Genomic DNA, 24,551 nt, shown 5'->3' on the forward strand with positions numbered 1-24,551 from the left:
ATCTCCAGAGAACAGTAAATGGGATAAAAAGTACATTAAACACTGAAATGTAGTGGAATAGAAGTATAAATTAGAATGGAATACTCAAATTAAAAGTGACTCAAACTGTACTAAAGCACAGTACATAAGTATTTGTGCTTATTTTTGCCTACATACACATCTATGTTTTAAAGATGATAAATAACCCAAAAAACTGCAAAGATTTGATTTACATTCATTTAATAGTTTTTTTTATGACTTACAACATAGTTTTCAAAGGCAGGCTGTGCAGCATAACAAGTATTTTGAGTGCTTTTTTTGTCCAACAGTATCATCAGTTGTTGAATCGTCCAAAGATTTCCGACACAACACTGATTGAAATACATTATACAGCCGTTACAATCCAAAACACATTCTTAGGGATCCCCGACTCTGTGTCAGCGACTATGTGCAACCTTCATGTATACAAGTTGGGTGAGAAAAGTGACCAGTTTATAAAAAAGATTGTACATTTTGAAAAGAAAGCAGAGGATTTTAAATTGCAACAGATGAATACATGAATTAAACTTTGGGCTGAAACAGGTTGGATCCCCTCTCTTAAAAAGTGCCATGATGGGAACCAAAGAGACAGAGCACAAAGACAACATATTCTCAAATGGCGATGGAATTAAATTCAGAAGGAATGTCATCAATCAGTCACCATTCAAGATACTACTATTACAATCCCTGACTAGAACTGCGATGCATAAGTGCTGTAGATGTGTGTGTGTGACTGCAGGAAAGCATCCGTTTTAAGTTGTTAAAAGTTTTCACTCGAGTTGTTCCTAAACGTTAGAGTTAGTACACACTTGGAGTTTACAGAGACTTATTATAGAGATGCATTAGGGTTGAATGAAAGTCTTGGTGCATTAGCATACAGCAAAAAGAAGTTGTACACGAGTATTTGGTGCTGAATGTGTGTGTATGTGCGCGTGTGTGTGTGTGTGCAATCAAATGAAGTAAATGCAGCATTTTTGAAGGAGGGCACAAAAGGCAAAGGTGAATTATTCTGATGTGGTCGGAGGGGCGAACTGTAAAAGTGTAAGGCTTCAGAGATATCTTGTAAAGTAAGTAGAGGCAAAGAAAAGCGAGTGTTCCACGTTTATCTAAGATAATAACTACTATAATGTATTTTCTATGCCTAACATTTAAACAGTTCGTACGTTACATTGAATGAACACTGATATTCCATTTTCATCAGACAGGACATGGACCACAAACACAATACATGTCATATCAACAAATATCCTTAAAAATGTCTATGCATCAGTATTCAGCATCTGTCAAGCTTAGAGACCAAGGGCCCAAAACTATTGACTTTGAAAGGCATGATTGTAAGGTTGTTTGCAAATGTCTGGCTTGATGTGATTACAAATAAATTCCTCTGAAACATCTTGACAGAGTCTTTACCTCCTCAAAAGCTTCTGTGAAGTTATGATCTTGTGATTGAAGCTGAATTACACAATTCTGAGAACTAACACAATGGAGGAATGCAGCGTCATCAGCTCATCGGTTCACAGTAAAGCTCAAATAAACAGGAAATCAAACTCCCTCAATGTGTGGTGTTTTAGAGCTGACACGAAAAGTAGCTGAGGTAGGCAATAAAACAATCAAATGCTTGACCACCATGTTGTCTTTGTGTAGATGTACGTACCAAAAGGATTAAGGACAATGCAAAGGGTAAAAGGATGCGACAGGAAAAATAAAAAGAAACTAGGATTTAGGGAATGATGTCAGTTTTTGTATTTTTTTGTACTCAGAGCATTTTAGCATTCAAGTGTAAAGATGACCTCGCACTATCACTAACTGGAGCCATGAATGAGATCCATGCAGGCCTGCAGTCCAGCTGCAGCGCTGGTGACAGCATGCAGTGCGCCTGTTGTAGTTTGCATAATTCAGTGACGAGTGCCGATGACCCACTGCCCTGACCGCTGAGTGTGCACCGCTGAGTGTGCGTTCAGGGCTTTTCTTGTGGTGCCTTGAGGTGAAAGGGTGCAGAGACGAAGGGGTCTACGGCGCTCACTTCTGAGGTCCATGAGTGAAGCGGTCTCACGGGGACGGATGACACAGCAGCTTGCTTGCTCACGTTAGACACTACTCCGTGCGCGGCTACGGGCTGCTCGGCCACAGGTCCCTCGAAGTGTCGGGAATATTTGGCCAGAGCCTGTGGGCGGAAAGGTTGTTGGGCAACTTCTCCCAGCACACCTTGATCAGGGGATCCAGCGGCATGAGGATAGGAGTGCTGAGCTCCTAGAGCCTCTTTTCTTTTCCCGAAGGGAGCCTGAGAGAAAACATCAAACGGCTGCAGCGCTGCGAGGGGGGCGCGTGGGAACGGAGCGTTGGCGAACACATCGGCTGCTTCTTCTTGCGCACTCCGAAAGGGGGCTTTTGAGAAAACATCTGCGGCGACATCCGCCCCTTTGGCTGGCTCGTGTACATGTTGGGAGTGATTGTGAGCCACGGTGCTTGGAGTAGGTTGGTGGAAGGTAGTCGATGGTTGTGTTGGTCCTGCGCCGGAGTGCGGTGACGAGTCCGCTCCTTGCTCTTCTTCATCCTCAGAGTCCAGCAGCAGCGGTCTGGAGCCGCTGCAGTCATGTGCTGCTGCATGACTCTCAATGGCTCCCTCATCCTGCTGCTCTTCTCTATGGGCTTCTTCTTCTTCTTCCCCCTCCTCCTCCTCCTCTTCTTCCTCCTCATCACTGGAGTGCACACATCCCTCGTTTGCTTGAGAATCTCCCTCTGGAGGTTCGGTCTCCTGTCCCTCTCCAAGCACAGAGTAGCCATTACTCTGCCCTTGAACATCTGAATTAGAGAGCAGAGATAGAGAAAAACATATCAGAGGTGAACAAAAAAAACCCATTGTAAAGTATAAATATTGTCAGTAGCAACAAACTTTACCACCTGAGGTCCAGCTGCTCAATCTACCACACTATCAAACCTCAGTCACAAACAACATACTATACGACCGATGGATCACCTGTAACCACTGAAGAATCAATAATAACGACCCAACAGTGAGAAACCAGCACAAGACTACGACAAATACAGACACATTCTACTCTTAACAAGTCACATCCGACAGACAAGACCGGCCAGCGCTACCATTACAACATCAAATAACCTTGTTTCCACAAATTAGTTTCAGCACAGCTGCAGTAGCCTCAACCTTCAAAAACAGTGCCTCGTGTTAGGGGAAGCAGCGGTTTGGCTTTTAGTTAGAATTGATTGTGTTGAGGTAGAGGGAGCTCAGAGGGAGTCAATAGGTCTGTGGAAACAAGGACACAGAGTGTTCACAGCATCAGTAGAGGTAATTAGGGACAGACAGGTTTGCACAGATGAGCAGAGACAGTCTTACCTCAGCAGTGTCGACAGCAGCCGTTAACTGGCAGCTCTTGGGCAGATGTTAGTTGCAGCCATTAAAAGAGAGTTTTTGATTTGTTTCAGGTCTTGGGTAATTTCCTTCATCACTCGTCTGTTGTTTATTTTAAAACTGTCCACGGCCCATTTCACATGTTGTACACTTTGTCGACATGATTTGAATCGGAGTAAATCAGACTGAAAAGTTATCTACAGATCGCTGGTCAGAGCTGACGACTCAAAACAACAACTAACAGTGAGACTGCTAATCGTTGAATAGCATCGTGGAATAACAGCCATCAAGGCCCTGCAGTCCATCTATGGTAACATCTAACAAAAGGAGGAACACATACCAGGAACCCTGAGCCCTTTATCAAAGTTTCTGGCCTGGATTCACAACAGCAGTTAACGGTGATGTGATTTTAAAATACAGGGTTAGAACAACTAAGATATGACGGGGTGCCATGGAAGAGGAATAGGACACAAAGCCTACAAAACACTGGAATAGTCCTTTAAATCTCAGAGTGTCTGATGATGCTTTCACTAAGAGGTGCAAACGATGGTTGCATCCTGAAATCTGAAAAGGCCTTAGTGGGTACCATCAAGTTAGATCAGAGTATCTACAATCTAATTTGCTTCCCAGAAGGAAAAAAAAACAACGTTTCTGCTAATTAAAACAAAAATGGAAGAATCAATCCTCAGACTGTCAATAACGGCAGCGTGCTACTTTGCTATTCAGAGTAAAAATAAAAATAATGTGACACTTACTTTACATTCACAATAATGGGTTTTATTCATCGTTTCTCATTCTGAACCTTAATTCATAAAAATAGAAGTCCACACTCCACAACGGTCCCGCTCTGACATATGGACATCTGCCAAATCATGTCAAACATTTTTGATATAATCAAAGTAATTTCTATACCTGGCACCATAATCAACCCAACCAGCACAACAAGTACATCGGTTTTCACACAGCAACACAAGTCAAACTCTACGGCGAAGGCGAGAACTCTACAGGGTACAGCACTGTGGTGTCTGATAAGAACATGAAGCGGTATTGTAGGATTGCATAGATTAGCCACAAAAATGCAAACGACTTAACTGAAATACAAAGACAAAAATCATAGTTGTATTTATATTTACCCATGCCAATTCTAACAGTATTGTTGATGTCTACGACTAACTTTTACAATATGTAATACTGGGGCAGGAGGAGGAGAAAGCTATTTAGGACCCAAACCTCCAGCGATGGCATACCGGGAGAAATGTACATATCTAAAAGGTGATATGGGCCTTAAAAAGAGACTTAAGACTACGCAATGGACCTTCCTTGGCTGGAGAAAAGCCAACATGAAAGATATTACTTGCAAAGTCAGTTGTAATGATTGTGATCAGATGTCAAACAACTTGTACAGCTGTTTGCCAAGTCACACACGTCTTTCTTACGCTCATCAGCCAAATAACAGAACGGTTATCAGAGGCGCTACAGAGATATCAGGACGTTAGCGCCGTCATTAGCTCTGTGTTGCTGTCCGTTAGATAAAGTCTCTCCCAGTAATATACAGTAACTTACGAGTACCAGTATTATGTACAGGACTGCTGTGGAGAGGTATTAAGATTACATGAGCACATCTGTACCGATGACTTCTAAAACAAAAGCACGAGCTGACTGCTTGACATGAATGGAGAGAAAACACAGAGGGTCAACATCTTTGCACTCTTAAATACAGCTTCATATACAAATATTGTTTTTATCTATATATCCTTGTAAATTGTACATATTTCATAATGGTACTCAGATCATACATTCATTCTAAAGCGCCATAAATAATAGCCACATTTATTCATACCATGATAGATGAAATGCCTTCAAATATTACACACTACAAAAAAAAAAAAAAAAAAAAAAAATCTACTTTTACCAGTGCTGACAAGAGCAAAAATGAACAGTGATTTTATGTACATAAAAGGATTTTGTTTCTGAATTTCTCTTCTGGCTGAAATGAATGACACATTGGCCAAATGAACTCAACGCATGTGGCGGGAATAGAGTGGATAGACGAGATAGAGAGGATGTCAGGTGGAGAGGGAGATCTTCATATGAAGCTTATTTGTTAGCACAGTACCGACACAAATAACTCAATGAAATCTACATTGCACCTCGCCGTCTATGCTGCTCAACAACCTGCTCATCCTCACCGACCCCGAGAGCAGACTGACACATGACAAAATCTTTCCTTTAGCTTTGGCATTGCTGCAGGTCAAATCATTTGATTCCCTTTTGTTTCTGCTGTGCTTATCTTGACAAATGTAAAATGCACACAAACTGGTTTTAAGAAGTGTTGTGTTGCCAACTAAAAAAAAGCATCCTGCGATTGCTTGCGATTAATCAGCCAGAAAGAAGTGGCAACTTACAGTTATGCTGAAGCTGCAGTTGTGAATACATTGTTAGCTTGGATACATAGTTGTTGATTACTGATCGATATTGGAATTTTAGCACAGAATTGCTGAGATGGTGCAGACAGTTTGAAAGGAGTCTCCTTCAACAGCAAATCACAACAGAGAAATCTGTAAAGACGGCCCAAAGCTGACATTTTTGTCTTCACTTGTTTACAAACTGGTTCCATCAATGCAAATATAGCTCTCAGTAGTTCATTCTGGGTGCGTCTTTGATAAATTTAGTTCAATGCATCACATGATCCTGGAGCTCTACAGCATTCCTGACTCCTCCCTCTTCAGTCAGACCCCTGACACAGATGAGCATGCCTGAAGGTGGCTTGTTTAAATAAAGCTTCAACCCCGAACAAGTACACAACGTGAACACGATGCGGCTGTGATCAAGCGGTTTAGCGTGAGCACGTGATGAAAGTCGATCACCACGGCACAGTGCGCTCAATGGGGGATATTAATGCGAGTATGAGGAAAGCGCGAGGAAGACAGAAGCGGTCGATATGATCAGGCATTAATGAAAAGACTTTTGTTTACCAGTGTGGGAATGTCAACGGCCAGCAGAGATAAGTGAAGCCAGCTTATCAGGCAACTAGAGATGGAGTTGAGGCCAAGGAGGCACATAAAAAGAGAGGTTCCACTGAACCAATCTATGCTGACTCCTCTGTTTTTAAATCATAAGGTGCTACATTAAGTGCCTCGGCTTCCCCAACTCTATCCCCCGCCCTCCCCTCATCCCTTTGTTAGGATTGCACACTGCCCCTTCATCCCCACCCCCTCTAGAGGTCGATGAGCTGATCCACCAGCAGAAGGGATCGGGCCAAGTTGGGGATGCTGGACTCTGAACTGCCACTGTTGCTGCGCGAGTGACCACCTGAAACGTGCCAGAAAGAGAGAGAGACAGAGACAGAGATGGACATGGAAGGAGAGCCGAGGGAGATTGTGAAAAACAAGCAAAAGAATAAGTAATATTAACAGAGATTGTATGGAGAAATCAAGAGCGAGGAGTTGATGAAGGGAAAATAATGGCAGAGCAGAGAGATGCATGAACGGGGGCAGAAAGAGAAACAGGCAGAGAGTGAGCTGGGGGTAATCTTCATACAGCTGCATCATTAAAGGGGGAGAGTAAGGGAATGGCATTCTAACATGAGGAGGCTTTCAGGATAAACTACAAAGAGCCAAACACCTGCAAGGCAGAGAATCACTGGCAGTATAACATTAGAAACAAAAGAGAGGAAGACGACTAATGTGAGAGCTTGATGGGATAAAAAAGCCTTAATGTGACAAGCACACCCATACAAGACTTCGCATCAGCAGTCACAGGAAGGAGCTATGGAACTGAACTAGGGTCTAAGGCATTCATCTTTTTTGGCTCATAGCCCGGGCTTCCGCAGTTGTGAGTGCTCATCTCGGGATTCTGTTAACCTTACCTTGATTTGAGTTTTTGGAGATGAGCACAGGAATAGGGTCAAACTCGTCTTCATTGCCCTTCTCCCCGCACGACATGAGGAAAGCAGAGTCTGCGGTGAAGGTAGAGGAAGTGAAGGAATGATGGAGGGGGGGGGAAATAAGTTAACTCAGCCAAAGGAAAGAGCAAAAAGAAAGTAGGATGCAAGTAGATTAAAAATAGATGGAGCCAGGGCAGTCACCGTATTTAAAAGCCGTGCATTTCAAGTGGCTTTTGGCTCGTCTACAAATGAGTCAAGGGGTCTGTGAAGCTGTCACTTAATGTGCCTAATTCAATTTCCATATCACACTTGAACAGGTCCTCCTGTTGTTGGAAGGATCTGAAGTCTGTGATTGGTTTCACGGGCCAGAGAGCCCAGCAGACATTAAGGCTGGCTGAGGGGTGCTGCAAAGAGGTCTTACCAGAAGCTGTCTGACCAGGCAGCAGCTCCTCCAGACAGGATCCAGAGCCGGAGCCAGGATGAGCAGCGGAGGAGGAGGAGGAGGAGGAAGGAGGGAGAGCAGAAACAGACTGGTTTCCATGAGGACAAGTATGAGATAGAAGATCACAACCCAGCAGAGAGTCCTCCCCAGTGAGAGAGTCTGAGACAGGATGAAGCAAAGCCAAACGGAGCAAAGGGTCAGAGTAAAAACAAGATCGTTGGTGCAGAGGGAAATGCATTTTGTTAGTAAGGCACCGTCTAATCTCTGAAAGCATAATAATCCCATAAAAAATAAACTGCAAAGTCTGGAGCAGGAGCAACACTCAGCAGTAGCTACGAACCCAAAACCGACATGCTTGCCACGGCTAATATCAATCATTGCAGAAGACTGAGTAGGTTTTAGGAGTAAGATTAGCTTTGATAAAGAAAAATCTGTTCCATTTTCTCATTGAATAGATCGCTTAACACCCTAAAAAACCTCAATGAAGCAATTGTTCCAGTCACTGAAGTGAGCTGCTATCTTAAAAGAGCGACAGGCCAAACTGATTTGTTTTTGTCAGGACAGTGTGATCTGGCACAACGGTGCTCCTCAATGATAAATGAGTTTGCAGTTGAGATGATACAACAACAAGGAACAAAGGGGATCATGACCACGACTGGAACAATGAATCCTTGGTGTAAATGCTGCAGAGAACGATGTGAAGATTTGCTATTCTGTGGTTCAGGACGCTAACCTGGCATGCTGGGAGGGATGAGCTCTGGCTGGCCTAAGAGTCGCTGGGCCTGGGGGGCTTCCAGACCAGGAATCAGTGAATCCACACACATCTCTGCCTTCACTACATGGAGACAGCAAGTGGAAAAGACAGTGGTTTAAAGACAGGGCAAGTAATGTAAACGAAAACAAGATTGCCTTAGTAGGGAAGGCAAGGAAGACGATTTTAGAGCAAGGCAGGGGACAATAACGGAGCTCGTACCATTGGCGGAGCTCTCTGCAGCACTACTGAAAGGGTTGGCCGGGGTTAAGAGGTCGGGGAGCAGCAGAGAAGGTTCAGGGGACTTCAGTCCCTCAATCAGCTTCTCTGTGAGCCGGAGAGAAAAGACAAAGAGGTCATGGACAGGTGGCAAGAGAGAGACAATGGCAACAAGTGGCAAATAAACTTAAGAGATGTGAAACCGTGGGAGAATATTATATTAACAAGCATCAATGAAGATGTTTACAGTTTACAAATAATAATTGGTTACATGGTGTACATTGTTAGGGACAAAATATGTTCAGGAGGGAAGAAAAATATAAAGGGATCGGGATGATGACCGCATGAAGACCATCATGTTAACATTTTCAGGTAATTTTACATGACTTGTAATCAGGTTGCTTGCATGAAACCAAAGACCAATGATTTGTTAGTGTATTTAGTTCTGCCCACCACAGTCATTAACTCAAAGTTGAGTGTAATCCCATGCAAAGGACAAAACTTTACCTTCAGTTAGAATTATGGTGCCAAAATGTCACTGTCCACATGCCAACCCTCACAACTCATTCATATATTTATAGTATTAATATAAACAATCACTGACTCAATTAAGCTGAAATGCAGTCCATGCATGAAATTACTAATTACTGACATTTCACTGCAGCTCGTACTTACAGGAAGCTGCTATGGGGCAAAATGGGGTGTGGGGGGGGTCAAGGAATGTGTTGGCTCAGAAAATGGCACAGCAGATGTGACCGTTTGGCCCCTTCACTATTGGAAAGAGGCCAACACTGATGAAAGGCATTTTACAAACCCTAACATATTCCAGTTAAAGTCAGTGAAGTCAATGGTAAACATATGTAATGTTAGAAATGCTGCTCAGAGACGACTCTCTGTTCCATCAGCAAAAGTCAGACTGTGTTTGCTTGTATGCATCCAGCTCAGGCTGCTTAGAGAAGATTAACCCCACCCTGATTATGTAATAGCCTCAACATTTTTATCCTCTCAGTTCTGGCACTAAACAGCAGCTACACAAAATGAGGTTACACATCTCAGAAGTAGGCACCTCTACAACGGTTAAAGGCTAAACCGAGGGGAACATAAAGGGCTGGGTCATCATTTTAACAAGACAGCAAGCTTAACTTTCTCTAGTCCTTAGAGGCGATAGTAAGCTGGCTCCTCCAGCAGTAAGGCAATCCAATTAACAAAGGAGAATTTGTCCTTCGCGTTACCAGGCAACGTCGAAAGCACAGATCGAGCTGTAGCCCTGGTCTCTATTCATGGAGGCTGACAAGGAGCCACTGTGAGGCTGCCTGCTAGGTCAACACGATAGGACCGTGTACAAATCCAGACCACACAACCAGCACTCGTAAACTAACCTCGGGGAAGTGCGATATCCAGGAAACTACTTCCGTGAATAAAACGGTGACTCATGAACTCTGATAATATATTTGTTGAAGAGTCTAAGGCCTGAGGAAGTCAAACGGCACGGCTCGTTCTGTGTCAAAGTTACCTGTGGTGTCAGAGAGGGAGAGGGTATTAAGAGGGTCCGGGACAGTCAACAACGCTGAACCTGCACTGATGGTGTCTGCAGGTCTTTCAGCTTAACGTTATACATAGTGAATAAAGATGGAGAAGAACAAATGAAGGGAATTTGAGAGCATGTACAACAGAGAAGAGACGGGGTTGGACTAGAGGATAGACAAGACATGACAACTCTAGACCAAGACAGCGACACATAAAGAGGTCACAATCCAGTAAAATGGTTGAATTCCACCTCTACCAATATAACAATGTTGCACGACTCCTGGGAGATGTAGTATGCAAAGCTATGGGACAGCATTGTGATAAGAATTGGGCAAAGACTTACCTGGAAAAGCAATGAGTCCTGGAATGAGATTTTCAGTGGAACCCGTGACCTTCTCTCCTGGTGCAGCATCTGTGCACAAGCAAACAGCAAAGTTGTTCATTTGAGATCACACAACTATCTACCAATGCTGCAGGTGTTCGAGTACGAAGCGATGAAGTTGCACTTACTCTCAGCTAGCTTTGCAAAGTCTTTGTTAAGGAGCTCCTCTGCGGTCAGTTTGGAGAAGTTATCATCCCCAAAGGGGTTCCAGCTTGGCTGAGTGTTTGGATTGTTGGGTGCAGCAAGAGCTGATAGGGCGTCAACATCACCTGGGTGATACACAGTCTGCTGGGACGAGCAGGGGGAGCCAGATGGAGTAGTGCTGGCTGATCTGCGTAAACATAAACACGGTTAGGAGTGCTCAGTGAAATGTGACCGTGGGTGTGTTAGGTCTGTGGACACTGGCCTACTGATGTATGCAAATAAGACGGAGTGAGTCGAGTTATTTAAAGCTGGATTCTCTGGGCTGTAAAAGGCTCGTTTATCCTCCTTCGGGGTTCTGTCATATGAATGGACCGTCTATTGCCCTTCTCAGCTCACTCAGTGCCACGAGAGGACAGTTCATGCTCACTGAAGGGAGTTAATTCTGCTCACTTGGACTTGTTGAGGCTCGCCTCAGCTGCGGCTGCCTGGAGAAGCTGGGTGGACTTGCTGACTGGGACCCCGAACACGGCACTGTGAGTGACATCGCTCAGTATGCGCCGGTGACCGCTTTTAGGGGCCACCTTTGGCGACGAGGGGGGTGTCAATGAGCCGACTCTGTTAATCACTCGACCAGCCGTCTACGAGGAAAAGAAAAAAGATACAGAAGAGGAAATATGAGATGAAAATGTGCTTGATGCCAACATAAAATTTCAGTTCCACAAACATACACCAAAGCAAGCAAGATGCACTAGAAATGAAAATCTGGAAAAAAAGGATGGATTATAAATTCCTCGAGAACTACAACAAAGAGAGAAAATCTGTTACGGAAAAAGGGAAAGTGTTCCAAGTAGAGAGATTGTACAGAAACAGAAACACTGGATGACTAGAGTTAACAGTAGAACATAGAGTCGGGTCATCAACACATGAAAAAGACATTATGATAGTTATAAGAAGCAGTTCGGAAAGCAACACTAAATGATTTGGTTATCACGTGACTTATACTGTATCTAACTGCAGCAATGACGTCAGTCTAAGATGGCATTAGAGGAAGCATTTCTATCTACATGGCATTCACACGGTCACATTGAATTTATTCTGTGAGACCATTCTTGCCTTCCATCTGCCCCGGAAGAGGAAAAGTATGAATTTGGATGTGATTGATTAGAAACGAGCTGGTAATCAACTCCCAGACCCCAAAAGAGCGGCAGACGGAAACGGGAGTAGGATGTTACCACAGCCTCCGGGTCAGCTGCAGGGCCGACTGCAGACTCGGGGATGGGGGTCAGATGAGAAGCTGCCGTCTCGTGGACGGGGGCTACATGCTGCTGGTGTTGCGGGGCAATAACTGGAGGAACAGGTTTATGTTTGGACTGCAGCACGGTACACGCCTGAGATGCTTTTTGTAGTTGCTGCTGCTGGAGGAGGCTCTGTACCAGTTGATGCTACATAAGAATACCACACAGCCAAGAATGAGGAAGGCCCGGTTTGTCATGACTTACTGCTCGTTGAAGAGTGCAGAAGCCTTTTAAAAACATACTTTTGAGGATTTGTTATCTACTTTTCAGACAGTACACAACTAAGATGCAACATTCACAACATTTAGGTTTCTAACTTTAATAAATCATATTTGTATCCCTAAAAGCATAGATTCTGTCTGCAAAATACACCAGGGATGAATAGTATTGTATGCATGTAATATTTTAACGATACTGACAACTTTTAATAGAAGACATAATAAACAAGTTGCAGGACGGCTCAGGCAGAAATCAGCAAGGTGTCACACACTGTCCATTCATGGATACTTGAATGAAAACATTAAAAATAAATGATAGTAGCTGAATATTACAGATACCATGGTCGTGCAAACGTGCAGGCCCTCAGAACTGTGTTTGTATGTTTAAGATAATGGTTCATTACTAGCTCAATACAGCAATTTGTGCCTGGTATCGCATTGTGTGTTATTGCATTGATAGTGTGAAGTGAAGCATGAGGAGCGGAACAAACTGATAATCAAAACTGTGTCTCTATTGTGGTCAATCACAGCCGAGCCAAGAACCCTCTGTTTTGCAAATGGTCCCATACACACGTCAACACACAGGCCAGGAAGGACTCATGTACTCTACCTGTAAATAATGTGCATCTCAAAAACCTCTTATACTCTTCTTTTGGTTTGAAAATTTGAATTTCTTTGTCATTGTCACACACTTTCCCTCAGTATCGCTGTGTGAGATTCAAACACAAAGAAGTATTTCCATTCCCGCTCTGCCAGGATGCCTACCTGCTGGTTGTTCTGTGGGCTTAAGAAGGCTGAGGCCTGCTGCTGCTGCTTCATGAGGAGCTGCTGATGCTGCGGTGTAGCCTGTGGCTGCATGCTGGCTGTCTGAGCTGGTTGCGGTGCAGCCTGTGCAGCAGGAGCCTGTTGAGCGGCTTGGGCAGCAGCTGCAGCTGGGACATTGATGCCAACACCTGGAAAGGGGAAACAGACGAAGAATGAGGTGAACATAGGCCTATCGTTTATCACATCAAGAGTATCTTTTTAAAATGCACACAATCCCACATTTCTGGTCAACCTATAGAATCTGTGCAAAGATTATTGTTTTCATCCAATTAAAGCCCTAAAAGGGCTGCCCCACTCCTTTATCGCAGACCTTCTAACCCCTTATTATTCCTCCAGGTCCCTCAGGTCAGCTGACATTTGCTGTTGCAACCCCTAGACTGAGGAACGGCATCTCCCTCCCCCATCAGATCTGCCCCCTCCTTTGAAATCCAGGCTCAAAACACACCTTTTCCCTCTTTATTACTTGTGCTTATCGGTCTATTTGTGCCTCTGAGCTGTGTGCATTGATGTTTGTGTTTCTTCTTAAGTCTTCTTATGTGTGATTTTAGCAACCTGCTCTGGTCTGTGCAGTATTTTGCTCAACATAGGCTGTTCCTAAATAGGTTTTATCAATCAATTGATTGATTAAATGGTCAATTGCACAAACCGCTGACATGTTGTAAAAGTGAAAGGTGATTTGGGTTTGTGTATCTGTGTACAAGTATTTATGTGATTGTAGGTCTTTTTAAATGTCAAAGGGACCCTCCAATTAGAAAAATGGAAGTTTCAATAGGATTTAATAATATTTAGTCAAGCTGGTATTTTGGGCCTAATCTCCACTTTCAATTTAAGACAACAAAAAGGGAGTACTCTATTCTAAAGTATCAATTTAAGCATTTATTTAGCATGAAGAGGGTTTTTTTCCCCCATTACAACATATAATATATTTGAAACCACAAACACAACCTCCTTTTAGACCCATTCCGGTGAGTGAGTTAGAAGTGCATATTAAAAAACATGACAGTGTGCTACTGTAATTAATGTGACATCACGCCACCATCTATTCTGGAAGTGGGCCACAGATGGATAGCCTTGTCAAAGTGTGAATGTCAAAAGCCTCATAAAAAGACAATTAAAAGCCTTTTAAGAATGGGCTACTTGAACCACTGGGAATACAAGCCCTTGATGGGCATTAGAGTCAAATTCTTGAGCCGTTCATTAAGCTGAGTTCAGTACAAGATGTCCCTTTGTGTACAAGATAACAGTCTCCATAAACGCAGGCCCCTATTACCTAGATAGAATGTTCTTAACCCCGACACACAGAGGCCTCACAGAGCTTCTCATACCTATTGCCTGCGGTGCTCCAGCAGCCACATTGGGTCTCTTGCGTGGGGTGAGAGCTGGCTGGATGGGAAGAATGCCTGATATCGGCTGGGGGTGAGCCTGGCCAGCTTTGGGTCGTTGGCGAGGTGCAATTGAGGTTTCCATGGCAGGAACGGGGTCTGTGAGCCTGATGGAAGGAAAGGAGAGAGTTGACTAGTAATGTAGGAGTTTCTTACAACGATGAAAAGTCAAATGTTTGGCGTTTCACTCACCTGGCTTTGATTTGGCTCTTTTTGGCCACTGCTTCACTGGCTCTGATAGGCTCGGGAAGTTTTGCAGGAAGAGGTGAATTCTACAACAGTAAGAGGATTTGCATTTTTATATTTGATCGAGGATAATCAAACCAAAGAGCTCAAATTTCTCACATCAGGGAGGTATTAATAAAACATTTTGTGTCTCACAGCTACACTCTAGTATTGATTTACAGTTTCCATGAATGCAGCATTATTGCCCACTTTAATAATACTTAAAGGGTGAGGTAAGGAATTTGGCTGGATCTGAAGACCAATTGCTACTTTGCTAATTCATTAGAAAGCAGAATGATGAATAGAGGGCAGCCAACTGGAAAAAGCTATAAAGTTCACTTCCCTCCAATATCATTATCTCCTAGATTACTGTCCTTAGAAAACCACTGAAACCACTGTACGTGAGACACCTAAAAACATTATTTGGGAAATTGGGAATTGGAGATGAGACTACAGCATCGTCTCATCTCAAATCCCTGCCAATCCTCTTGTCATCTGGCGACTTACATGTTCATTTGGGACTGGACACTCTCGTCGCGCCAGTTTAAAGGCAACGTGGGATATTTGGTAGATGTCCGGTCTCTTATCTGGATCAGGTTCCAGCATGTACCCTAAGAAAAATCAACAAACAAAGGATGTTTATTCTGAGTCAAACATATGAAAATGCAAATTCAAACTCACAGGAATTGCACATATGTGTAAAGCACATGCTGTAAGTAGGGCAGTGTGTATATTCTGAGGAACACGGTAACTCACTGATGAGACAGTGCATGTCCGGGGAGTAGCGGGAGTTGTCGGGGATGGTGAAGCTTCCATCACAGATAGCCACTTGGCTCTCCCCAAAAGGAAGCGTGAAGTAGCACAGCTTATAGAGTAGACAACCCATGGCCTGTTGAGACGAGAGAAACACTTTTCATGTAAATGTGCGTCTGTGTCTCTAGCATGTTAGCTCTTCACAATCATGGTGAATGATGTGATCATAATGTGGCGTAAAAGGTAATGAACACGGTCGTTCTCACCCAAATGTCTGCCTTTGTTGTGATAATCGTTCCACCGTAGAGGTTGACCATCTCTGGAGCGCGGTACGACAGAGTAGTGTACCTGGTTTTAAGAACAGAACGATGAGCTCCTGAATTTTAATAAGAGAAAGGATCGAAGGTGTAAAGGGCCCAGAAAACTCACTTTTTGATTTCCTCTTCCACAACTGCAACCCCCTCTGTCTGAGGGTTTTGGAAGCGGTTGGTGGCACTTCCAAAATCACAGAGCACGTAGTGTCCCCGGTCGTGTAGAAGAATATTTTCCACCTACATGAGAAAAACAAGAGAAGACCTGTCAGAACAACATGTCACAATAAATCACTTCCAAATAATTAGAGTGGCTATCAATTAGCTAGCCTTATGTAGTGAGCAGTATATTGGGAAATAATTAGACTTGCCTTGAGATCTCGATGGACGATTGGAGCCTTGCCCTGGTGGAGACGAGCGACTGCCTCGCACGTGTCACAAAAGATCTGCAACACCTCGGCTTCAGTGAAGCCGGTCTGCAACCGCTGGTTCATTAGGTTAACCACCTGCCCTCCTGCATGAAGCAAATAAGTCAACTAAGACTCTATAAATTTCAGCTGATGCCAAGGTAACGGTATACCGTACAATTTTAATAAACAACAGAAATAATAAAAATAAAGTTAACTCCTTTACAATTCTTTCTCAACACATCACTTTCTACAATAAACAAGCTAAAGCTTATATTTATCTAATAAAGCCTGCTTATGATTCTGCCAAATCATTTCACACTGTTACAGGAAAGCTGTGAGACAGCGAGTGGACAACAATGTGCAACTGCATCGTCTGCTTTGATTTCAACAAACTTGATCATTTAAAAATAAGGAAAAAAAACGTGTGCATAAAACATGTATTTGAATCGTATCCATCTTAAAGCATACTAGAGGCATAAGATGGCTTCAACAACCACACAGGGATGTTAATATTTGAACTTGCTATAAATAGCACGACCACTCAGCGATGTATTGACTGAAACAGAAGTTCTATTGACCACGACAACTGTTAGTTGAATATTTGCCTTTGAACAGAACAGGATGCTGGCAAACAGAGCTTTGAACTCAACAAAGCCAGACATGGGAGGTGGGCCTGTTTACCTCGACAGAAATCCATCAAGATTAGGACTTCCCACACATCGCCAGCTCCAACTGCAGTTATGCTGGAGTCCAGGAAACCAACTATGTTTTTGTTGCCCACTAGGTCCCTCTGTGTAAACAAACACAGAGAAAGCAACAATGATAAACAACGGCGTCACATTGTTTATAGATTTAACAGTCCTAACACATTTGGGTTAGTAAATGACAAGATACAGCCATAATTATTCAGTCTATTTTTAACAGTAGAGAGCTGTTGATTCTCTGCCAAAGGTCTGGATGTAATGATGATAAGCATCCAGCAGCAGTCATGCCACCCAGGGTGTGGCTGCAGGAACTGCTGAGTTGCACTTACAGTAAGGACTCCATTTAGGAAATAGCAAGGCAGCTTAGATTGCATTGCTTATAATCCAACCCATGAGCTCCGCTCTGTTACGGTCACTATTCTAGGGTCAAAAAGTATTTTCAGAAACATTTAGTGGTCTTCCTTCAAGGATAAAGAACTTGAAGTATTCAGGGTTAGTCACATTCAGACCATCAAAATCAAAATAAGTATTTGAATGTCAACTCTGTATTTCTTTGTGTGTAACGTTAATAACCGATAACACAAGCCGCTCTTACAGGACCGTCTCCTGTTAAGTGTCAAAAAGAAGATGTAGTGTGTAATGTGCTTGCTACCCTCAGCAGTCAGTTACTGGACTGTTTAACTTACCATTATCTGTATCTCAAGTTGGCAGACTTGTAAATCATGTTCATCGTTGACATACATCCTTTTTAGTGCACAACGTACGCCTTGATGAGTCCGTACCAAAAAAACTATGGCAAAACCTCCTGCAAATGATTGGAGAGAAGGAGAAAAGGAATGAACATACACATGTTTCATAAGTACAATACCATCTAAACAAACAGTAATCCAGAATTAGTAAAAGATATCTTGTTCTATTGCTTTTTAAATGTAGGGGCAGCAATGCCGTACATGGTGGGTTTAACAACATAAAAGATAGAGTGATATTAAAAACTGGTTAATTTCACTTTTCACTACAGTCACCGTCAGTTCTCCACCAGTGTACCCAAGAAATACTCCTGTACAAGTTGTATGTCAGTGACTCTGACAGCAAGTATCTTTTCTGAGAATACAGGAAGGGAGAGAATGTGTCACCCCACCTTTGGTTGCAGTGATAGTGACGTGTGAGGAAAACCACGAGATTGCTGTATCCATCTACAGCAACTCAAACCACCAGCAACCACACAGATGAATAAAACATTTATTTCAATAAATATACCTGAGTCAAGTCAAAGTATGATAGCATTTATACATACACATGTTTTTATCTAAATAGACCTGCACTGCATTGAAATGTGGACTGTGGGATAGTCTATTGTCTTCACTGACTTCTAGATATAAACTGGCTCCAGCTTGCATTTAGCCTCTCTCTCTAAATGTTGTGTTGACAGCATGTAGCAGCTTTCCCTGTAAAGGCTGCTGTTACTGCAGCTCTTCTGTTCACAGCTTGTGTTAATGGCGTGCACTGGGCTGACTCATTCCGCTTGCATCACTAAGCTAAGGGCAACTCCATGTGACCGGTCTGGGCGACGTTTGAGTGACAACGTTACTGTGAGCCGTATCATCAAAGAAATTAATTAAGTACAAACGGTACAACAAACCCCCCCCCCTCTAACATGACAGGGTGGAGCTGTGTCACCATGGATGATAATAACAGACTCTTACTGATGTCATCAGGAAATTTCACAATGAAATGCAAAAGTGTGCGACACTGAGCTGCACTAACCGAAGTGATAGTGTCGGAGCACTAGGCTGAGTAATTAGTGTTATTAAGACACAGAGTAGCACTGTGCTTGAGAAATGGGTTACGGTGTGGAGGACAGTGTCAAACGAATTGAATACCTATCCTGAAGGAAGCGCACTTCATGAGCACATGAAACAAAGGCTTTAAGCGTGCGTGTGTCAGAGTTCAGATAGTTGAACCTCGCTGTCCTGCGCAGTCTAATCTATGATGGCTGACTGTAAGAAGTTAGAAGGATTAGCAGCCTTCTTAAGCAACATGTTTAGCAGCGGTCTACAATGTAAGAAGGCAGTGTGAGCGAATGATTGTAAGTACAGCTACAAATAGGATAGCCACCATCTCTTGGCGTAACGGACCGTCAGGATTATACCAAAAATACACCTTTAGGCACTGCAGCGAAAAAAACACAGCAAACTAATGTTCAGTCCCAATTTGTCGTCAGTTTGTAGTGGAATCTACATACCGTCTAGATTTAAGACTACTACACATGTCCTCATGACTATGATTTACAAACATGCTCGCTGCAAGGTTAGGTGAAACTACAAGAAACACTAGCAGCAGTCTCATCTGCTTGAGACAAAATTAGCAGAAAACTGGATGCTTTTGGTTTACGAATGAGAAAGCTGCGTCTCTGAAAATCCTCAGATGACAGACTAGTTGAGTCAAATCAGACTTCTGCCCGAAGCCCAAACGTCTAAAATATCAACCGCAACAATGACACGATCCCAAACGAACCTTTCAGCCTGAAGCTACAACAGCCAGTGTGTCCCTCTGACTGCTTTTGTCTGTATATTGTGAAAAGTGTTTCAGCTAAAGGCAACAAAGTTCCACAATGACAACAAAGGGAGTCGACAGAGAGGAAAAAAAAACACATTTTCCAAATGGAGCAGCCATCTAATAGCCCAGACTACAACCAAAGCCATCTGAATAAACAGGCCTAGTGACACTGGGGGGGGGAGGGTCACATTGCAAGCAGCAGGTCCACTGCCAGAGCAAGAAAAATATGATACGCGGAAAAACCTTCCACCTAACATTTTCTGAAAGAGTCATAATTCTGGGGAAAATATTAACTTTGACCGACTATGCGATATACTGTTTATGAGTCCTAACAATAGTCTGAATGGTGCCTCTCTCTCTCTCTCTCTCTCTCTCTCTCTCTCTCTCTCTCTCTCTCTCAAATAAATGTTTGCAATTAGGCCAAAGCTTTTTACAGAGCTGATAAGAAAACTAGCTCACAGGATAAACAAATTCCAAGAAAGGTTTCCTCTGACACCTCAGTGCAGCGCAGGACTGCAGTTAGCCGTCTAACCCCTTCACAAAGCCACGATGTGGTCAAACAGATGGGGGCCCATCTATAGTACTGATGAATTAATCAGTCTACTTTCATCTATTATTTAATAAGAGGCGCTCTTAGCTAACAGAGCATGGCGGCAGACTGTTATAGCAAAGACAAATGACCATGGGAAACCTGTTAGCCCCATCCAGGAGCCTGTTTAACGGTGTTCAGGTTAAGACCAGTTGCTAACAAAACATGTCTCACTCACCCTTTAACTCGATGATTTAGATTCACCTATAGCTGAGCAACCTGCAAGATTGTGTGAACATAGATACGTGCAGGCCCAAGGAAATGTGTTATGAAAGTACCACCTAGTCAGGAGGTCTTGTTTTATGTGTTTCATCCTGATAACCTTTCCCTCCTTCTAAACCTTTGACATCCACATTTGTGATCTGTCACTCCCTCTGCAAATATCGAGACAGATGACTCAGCATGGCATCAGTCCTTTACAACACAGGAGAAAATCCAGTTATGAAATGTTCCTCCCAGCCTCCAGGTAAAGAGTGCAGTCATGCAAAGAAAAGACAATATGAACAACCGAGAATTGTATACACACCCTCTCACACGTTTTAACTTTCAGCTTTAAAATATTACAAATTAGAAAATAAACTCAGGCCACATAAGCAAAGACAAGTGATTGGAGCAAAGCTGCTTGGCAAGTAAATGAACATCAAAAGAGCTGCCTTGGGTGGTGACAGTTGATACAGTAACTGTTAAAGCCTTGTAGCATAAGCATCAGCATTAAGGGGGTACTACGTTGGCCCTCTCGCAAGGCCATACACCAATAAAAACAGGGCCAATTATGTATCTAATGTTACTAGACAGTCCATCCTCACTACGATGTGCAGGTCAGATTGTGGATCTTAAAAACGTATTTGTCTTACGTGTGTAATCCACACAACACAAAGCCACATAGTTCACCTTCGGCGACAGTTTCCTCGATGGTCACTTGATACCGTCCGATGGTGAAGACCCGTCCGATGAAGGTGCCACCGCCGCCGGAACCAGCGCCTCCTCCGCCGGCTCCGGATCCAGGCCCAGAACTCACCAACTCACGACGAGAATCAAAGAATTTCTTCATCTCCCCTCCCCGGTGTTATCCAAAGCACGGTAAAGTCCAAAATGTATAAGTAATAACACTCGTGAATGGATACAAGTAGTCCCCGTTCGGTCGTTGAGGTGCTAGTGTTAAGGCTTTAGCAGCTTTTTAAATAATTGAATGAATGCAGTCAGCTAGCGTCAAGCTAACTGCTAGCTAACTAGCTGGACCTCAAAATGTTCCACCCACTGCGGTCCGACGCTACTTGGCTAACTCATGGTTTGAACAGCAGGAAGAGTCCAATATTGTAGAGAAAATAATAAGATGTAACGTTCATGCGGAAGTCGCCGCTATCCACTCTGAACCGACAGCAGCACTGGCTAATGTAGCCAGGCAATGAGCCCGAAGCGACACTGGTTAGCCGTTAGCTCACCTAGCTAGCTAGCTGAGCAGCTAGGTGCGGTGACAGCTGTCAGTTGATAGGCTGGCAGCCAGGTAGCTCCTTAGTGTCCAATGCAGCTTATTACACATCTCCACCGATATCATTCAATCGAAATGTTACTTTGTTCACATGCTGCTTTACTCGTCTGTATTGTAGTAAAAGTGACACAGTTCCAGCAGGCTGTATGAAGGCTGGTCTACTACCTTAATGAGCTAACGTAGCTACAAACAGAGTGTATGCTAATAGGGAGAGTCCTCTCTGCGGACTCCGTGCTGCTGGACCTCTCTTGATGTGATTGGTCAGATGAACATCGACTTCCTGTTAGTCGACACTAGTCTCTAGTCCCTTGGCTCTGGTCCCCAATATAAAACAAAACAAAAGGGCCCTCCTTCTTTAAAAGTAACAAGTTGACTCGCTCAGTGCTGCTCGGATCAGCTATTATCTCAAAGCTGCCACGAGAGCCGCAGGAATAATAAGCATATTTTAGCAGTGCAAAAATATGCACCACCCAAGGCAGCTCTTTTGATGTTCATATCTTAAAAGCTAAGAATGTTTATTTTTAAAAAATGTTTACACGCCTCCCCTAGGTTCAAATTTGAGTGTTTACAAATGTAATAATTTAAACTGCTCAATATTACCATAAATGCACTTAACGAAATGAAAAACACAGAAGGCTTGGACTTGCAGCTCCGCCATTTACATTTTCTCAGTTCTCTGCATTGAAAATAATACTATGCTATTGTCAAGTGTCAAAAACTCAAACGAAGTACAACAAATTACACTACATGCAGTACCAGAAGACAGAAGGTGAGACCCTCCACGGTTATCGATGGGAGAACTTTGTCATGCTGAACCTTATTTACAGGGATATATCTGAGAGGGAGATGGGTGGATGAATGATGATGATTCAATGACTGTTTCTTTCCTTTTACGTTCCTCTCATACGGTAGGAAAACGGTTAAATAAATCCTTTCCTTCTTGCCTATATTAAGTCAAACCTGATATCATTATTTGCAATCTTGCATCAGTCGGTCTGTTAGGAGTGTTTATTTGCAACCCCATTTGAATGAGCCATGAGTTTTTAGTCAAAGGAATCCCATTTGGCTTTGATTTTCATTATCACACAATAAACACCATGAGTAAAATGACTCATTATTACACAAGAACTCAGCACAGGCTGTGTCAACCATATCGGCCACCCTTGAATATTTATAGTAATTCAAGTAAACAGAGATGTCAAGAATATTCGCACCAACTATAGACATCGAAGTGTCAAAGATGAAAATCTGGCCAGCAACATTCAAAAACTCATCTGTAGTGCATAAACTTATCTCCATGTACTGTATCTCCAGTTTTTCAAGTTCTACAGGCCTGTTTCACCACCGACTCTGTTGGTCTTCCAGTATCTTTTAATAAAATTATAGCAAATAAAATCAGAATACAACTTATTTTCAGATGTCATGCAAGCCTGGTTCCAACTCGAAGGTTGAGTACTTTGTGTTAGAATAAAAATTCAACCTCTGTCTTGAATTTGTTGTTACATTCATAGTTTAAATTACAAATTTACACAATTTCTGAGTGAGTTTCCTAATTGATGAGACGCTGTGGTTAGCTGTATCCATATGACAGTGTGAGAACATCTCCTGCAGGGGTCACTGTTTCATCACTAAATATAATGATTTTAGACCCTGTTTTATTTTTTTACTTTCCACCTTTCAACATTCTAAAGCTTAATTAAACAACAATACTACCATTATTCATTCCTTATCCCAATAGTAAAGGTTGTATTTGTCTTTGTTTGTGTTTTCAGAGTACAGTACATTCATTCTAGAACAGCTAATGCCTTGGAGTCAATGTAGCCACACTTTTAAAAATGTGGTGACCGTTTCGCTAAAATAATTGAACCATTAAGCTATTTGAGCTGCAGAGTTGTTAGTGTTCTATAGTGATAAATGTTAATGCTCTGATGCATTCTTTCCTCTGTGATCTACAATCAGCTAGATCTCTGCTGACCCAAAAGCTAAAGGTAAACATACTGTGTTCTCATTTTGTGTGGTCCCCTGAGAACCAAAACATCATTACAATTTGGTGTTTGGATTAACCCCTTTAAGAATAGGGCAGAAAACATCCCAACTGTAGATTTTCATAAAAAAAATGTTTGGGGTACTTACTTACCATTAATGACAGCCTGACCTTTATCGTTTCTCAATTCAAGGTAGTTGTTCTCATCTAGATAGGCCATTTTCAGCTCACAATGACCTTTCACTGTATCTCCATTGTTCTTAAGTTAAGGTCACACAGTGTATTGTCCAATATCTATTGTCTGTCACAACTGGGTGATGCAGCTAATCTGTTAAGATGTAATAACTCTGGGATGGTGACTTTAGTAAATACCAGTTGATCAGGTAATACATACAAACATTTGTAATGTTGTTTATACATGAAGAATTGCATAACAAAAGAAAAATATGTCCTTTCTGCCGATAATTAAAGACACTCCAACCAGGTTCCAAGTTTTGATTAGATATTTTTTTAAACAAATTACACCCGATTGCTAAAGAGACGGTTCATCAGATTTCTTCCTCTGCTGGATTATTTTGTCATTCACTGCTGTTTTAGAGTAGGTGAATATTAGAATTTTGGAGTGTGTGAGACAGAGCTGGAGTGTCCTCTTTCACTACAGTGGCAGACACACTATACATCTGGATCTCATCCCCCTGTGAGGGAAAGTCAATCATCATACCTGATCAAGCACTCCTGACTTTCTTGAGATATTGCAATGGAGAGGTTCAAGCCTTACTTATTGCGCACATTTGTCAGGAGCGTAAATATTTGCATAAGTATAGTCCAAACTCTGACGTTATATAGAGATTCATGACTCTGGAAGCTTAGCAGGCACATTTTGAAAGACATTTAGCTACCTAAAAAATACTGACGTTGTGCAGTAAAGCGCAATGAGAGTGCAAAGGTAAATTTGAGAGGAATAAGATGATCACTTCATTTTAGACCATAGCCTGGTGCAGGTCGTGGTGAATATTAAGGATGCAGCAATCTGACTTTTTCTGTCCCGATATCGATACCTGGGCTTTCGGT

The 24,551-nt window shown here is 42.7% G+C and overlaps 1 protein-coding gene across 7 annotated transcripts; it reads right to left on the reverse strand.

The window, feature by feature from the left end:
- Window positions 1-208: 208 nt before the first annotated feature.
- On the reverse strand, window positions 209-21,369 carry aak1a (AP2 associated kinase 1a; the record flags this gene model as incomplete). 7 transcript variants are annotated; one of them, XM_079162136.1, is made up of 19 exons in its annotated part: window positions 20,899-21,369; window positions 17,549-17,667; window positions 16,840-16,948; window positions 16,120-16,262; window positions 15,867-15,988; window positions 15,704-15,785; window positions 15,441-15,573; window positions 15,192-15,295; window positions 14,652-14,731; window positions 14,403-14,566; window positions 13,018-13,205; window positions 11,972-12,181; window positions 11,190-11,377; window positions 10,724-10,926; window positions 10,557-10,625; window positions 8,690-8,794; window positions 8,450-8,551; window positions 7,696-7,875; window positions 7,041-7,346 (listed from the first exon to the last, which is right to left on the reverse strand). In XM_079162136.1, exons 1-19 carry the CDS (start codon window positions 21,056-21,058, stop codon window positions 7,231-7,233), a joined length of 2,577 nt encoding a protein of 858 aa, XP_079018262.1. In that variant the 5' UTR covers window positions 21,059-21,369. The 7 variants fall into 7 exon arrangements, with proteins under 7 accessions (XP_079018258.1, XP_079018260.1, XP_079018259.1 ...); XM_079162132.1 differs by lacking the exons at window positions 7,041-7,346; window positions 7,696-7,875 and adding an exon at window positions 209-2,820; XM_079162138.1 differs by lacking the exons at window positions 7,041-7,346; window positions 7,696-7,875 and adding an exon at window positions 6,606-6,700.
- Window positions 21,370-24,551: the final 3,182 nt, after the last annotated feature.

Source organism: Pholis gunnellus (genome assembly GCF_910591455.1).
Source record: "Pholis gunnellus genome assembly, chromosome: 6".
NCBI lineage: Eukaryota > Metazoa > Chordata > Actinopteri > Perciformes > Pholidae > Pholis > Pholis gunnellus.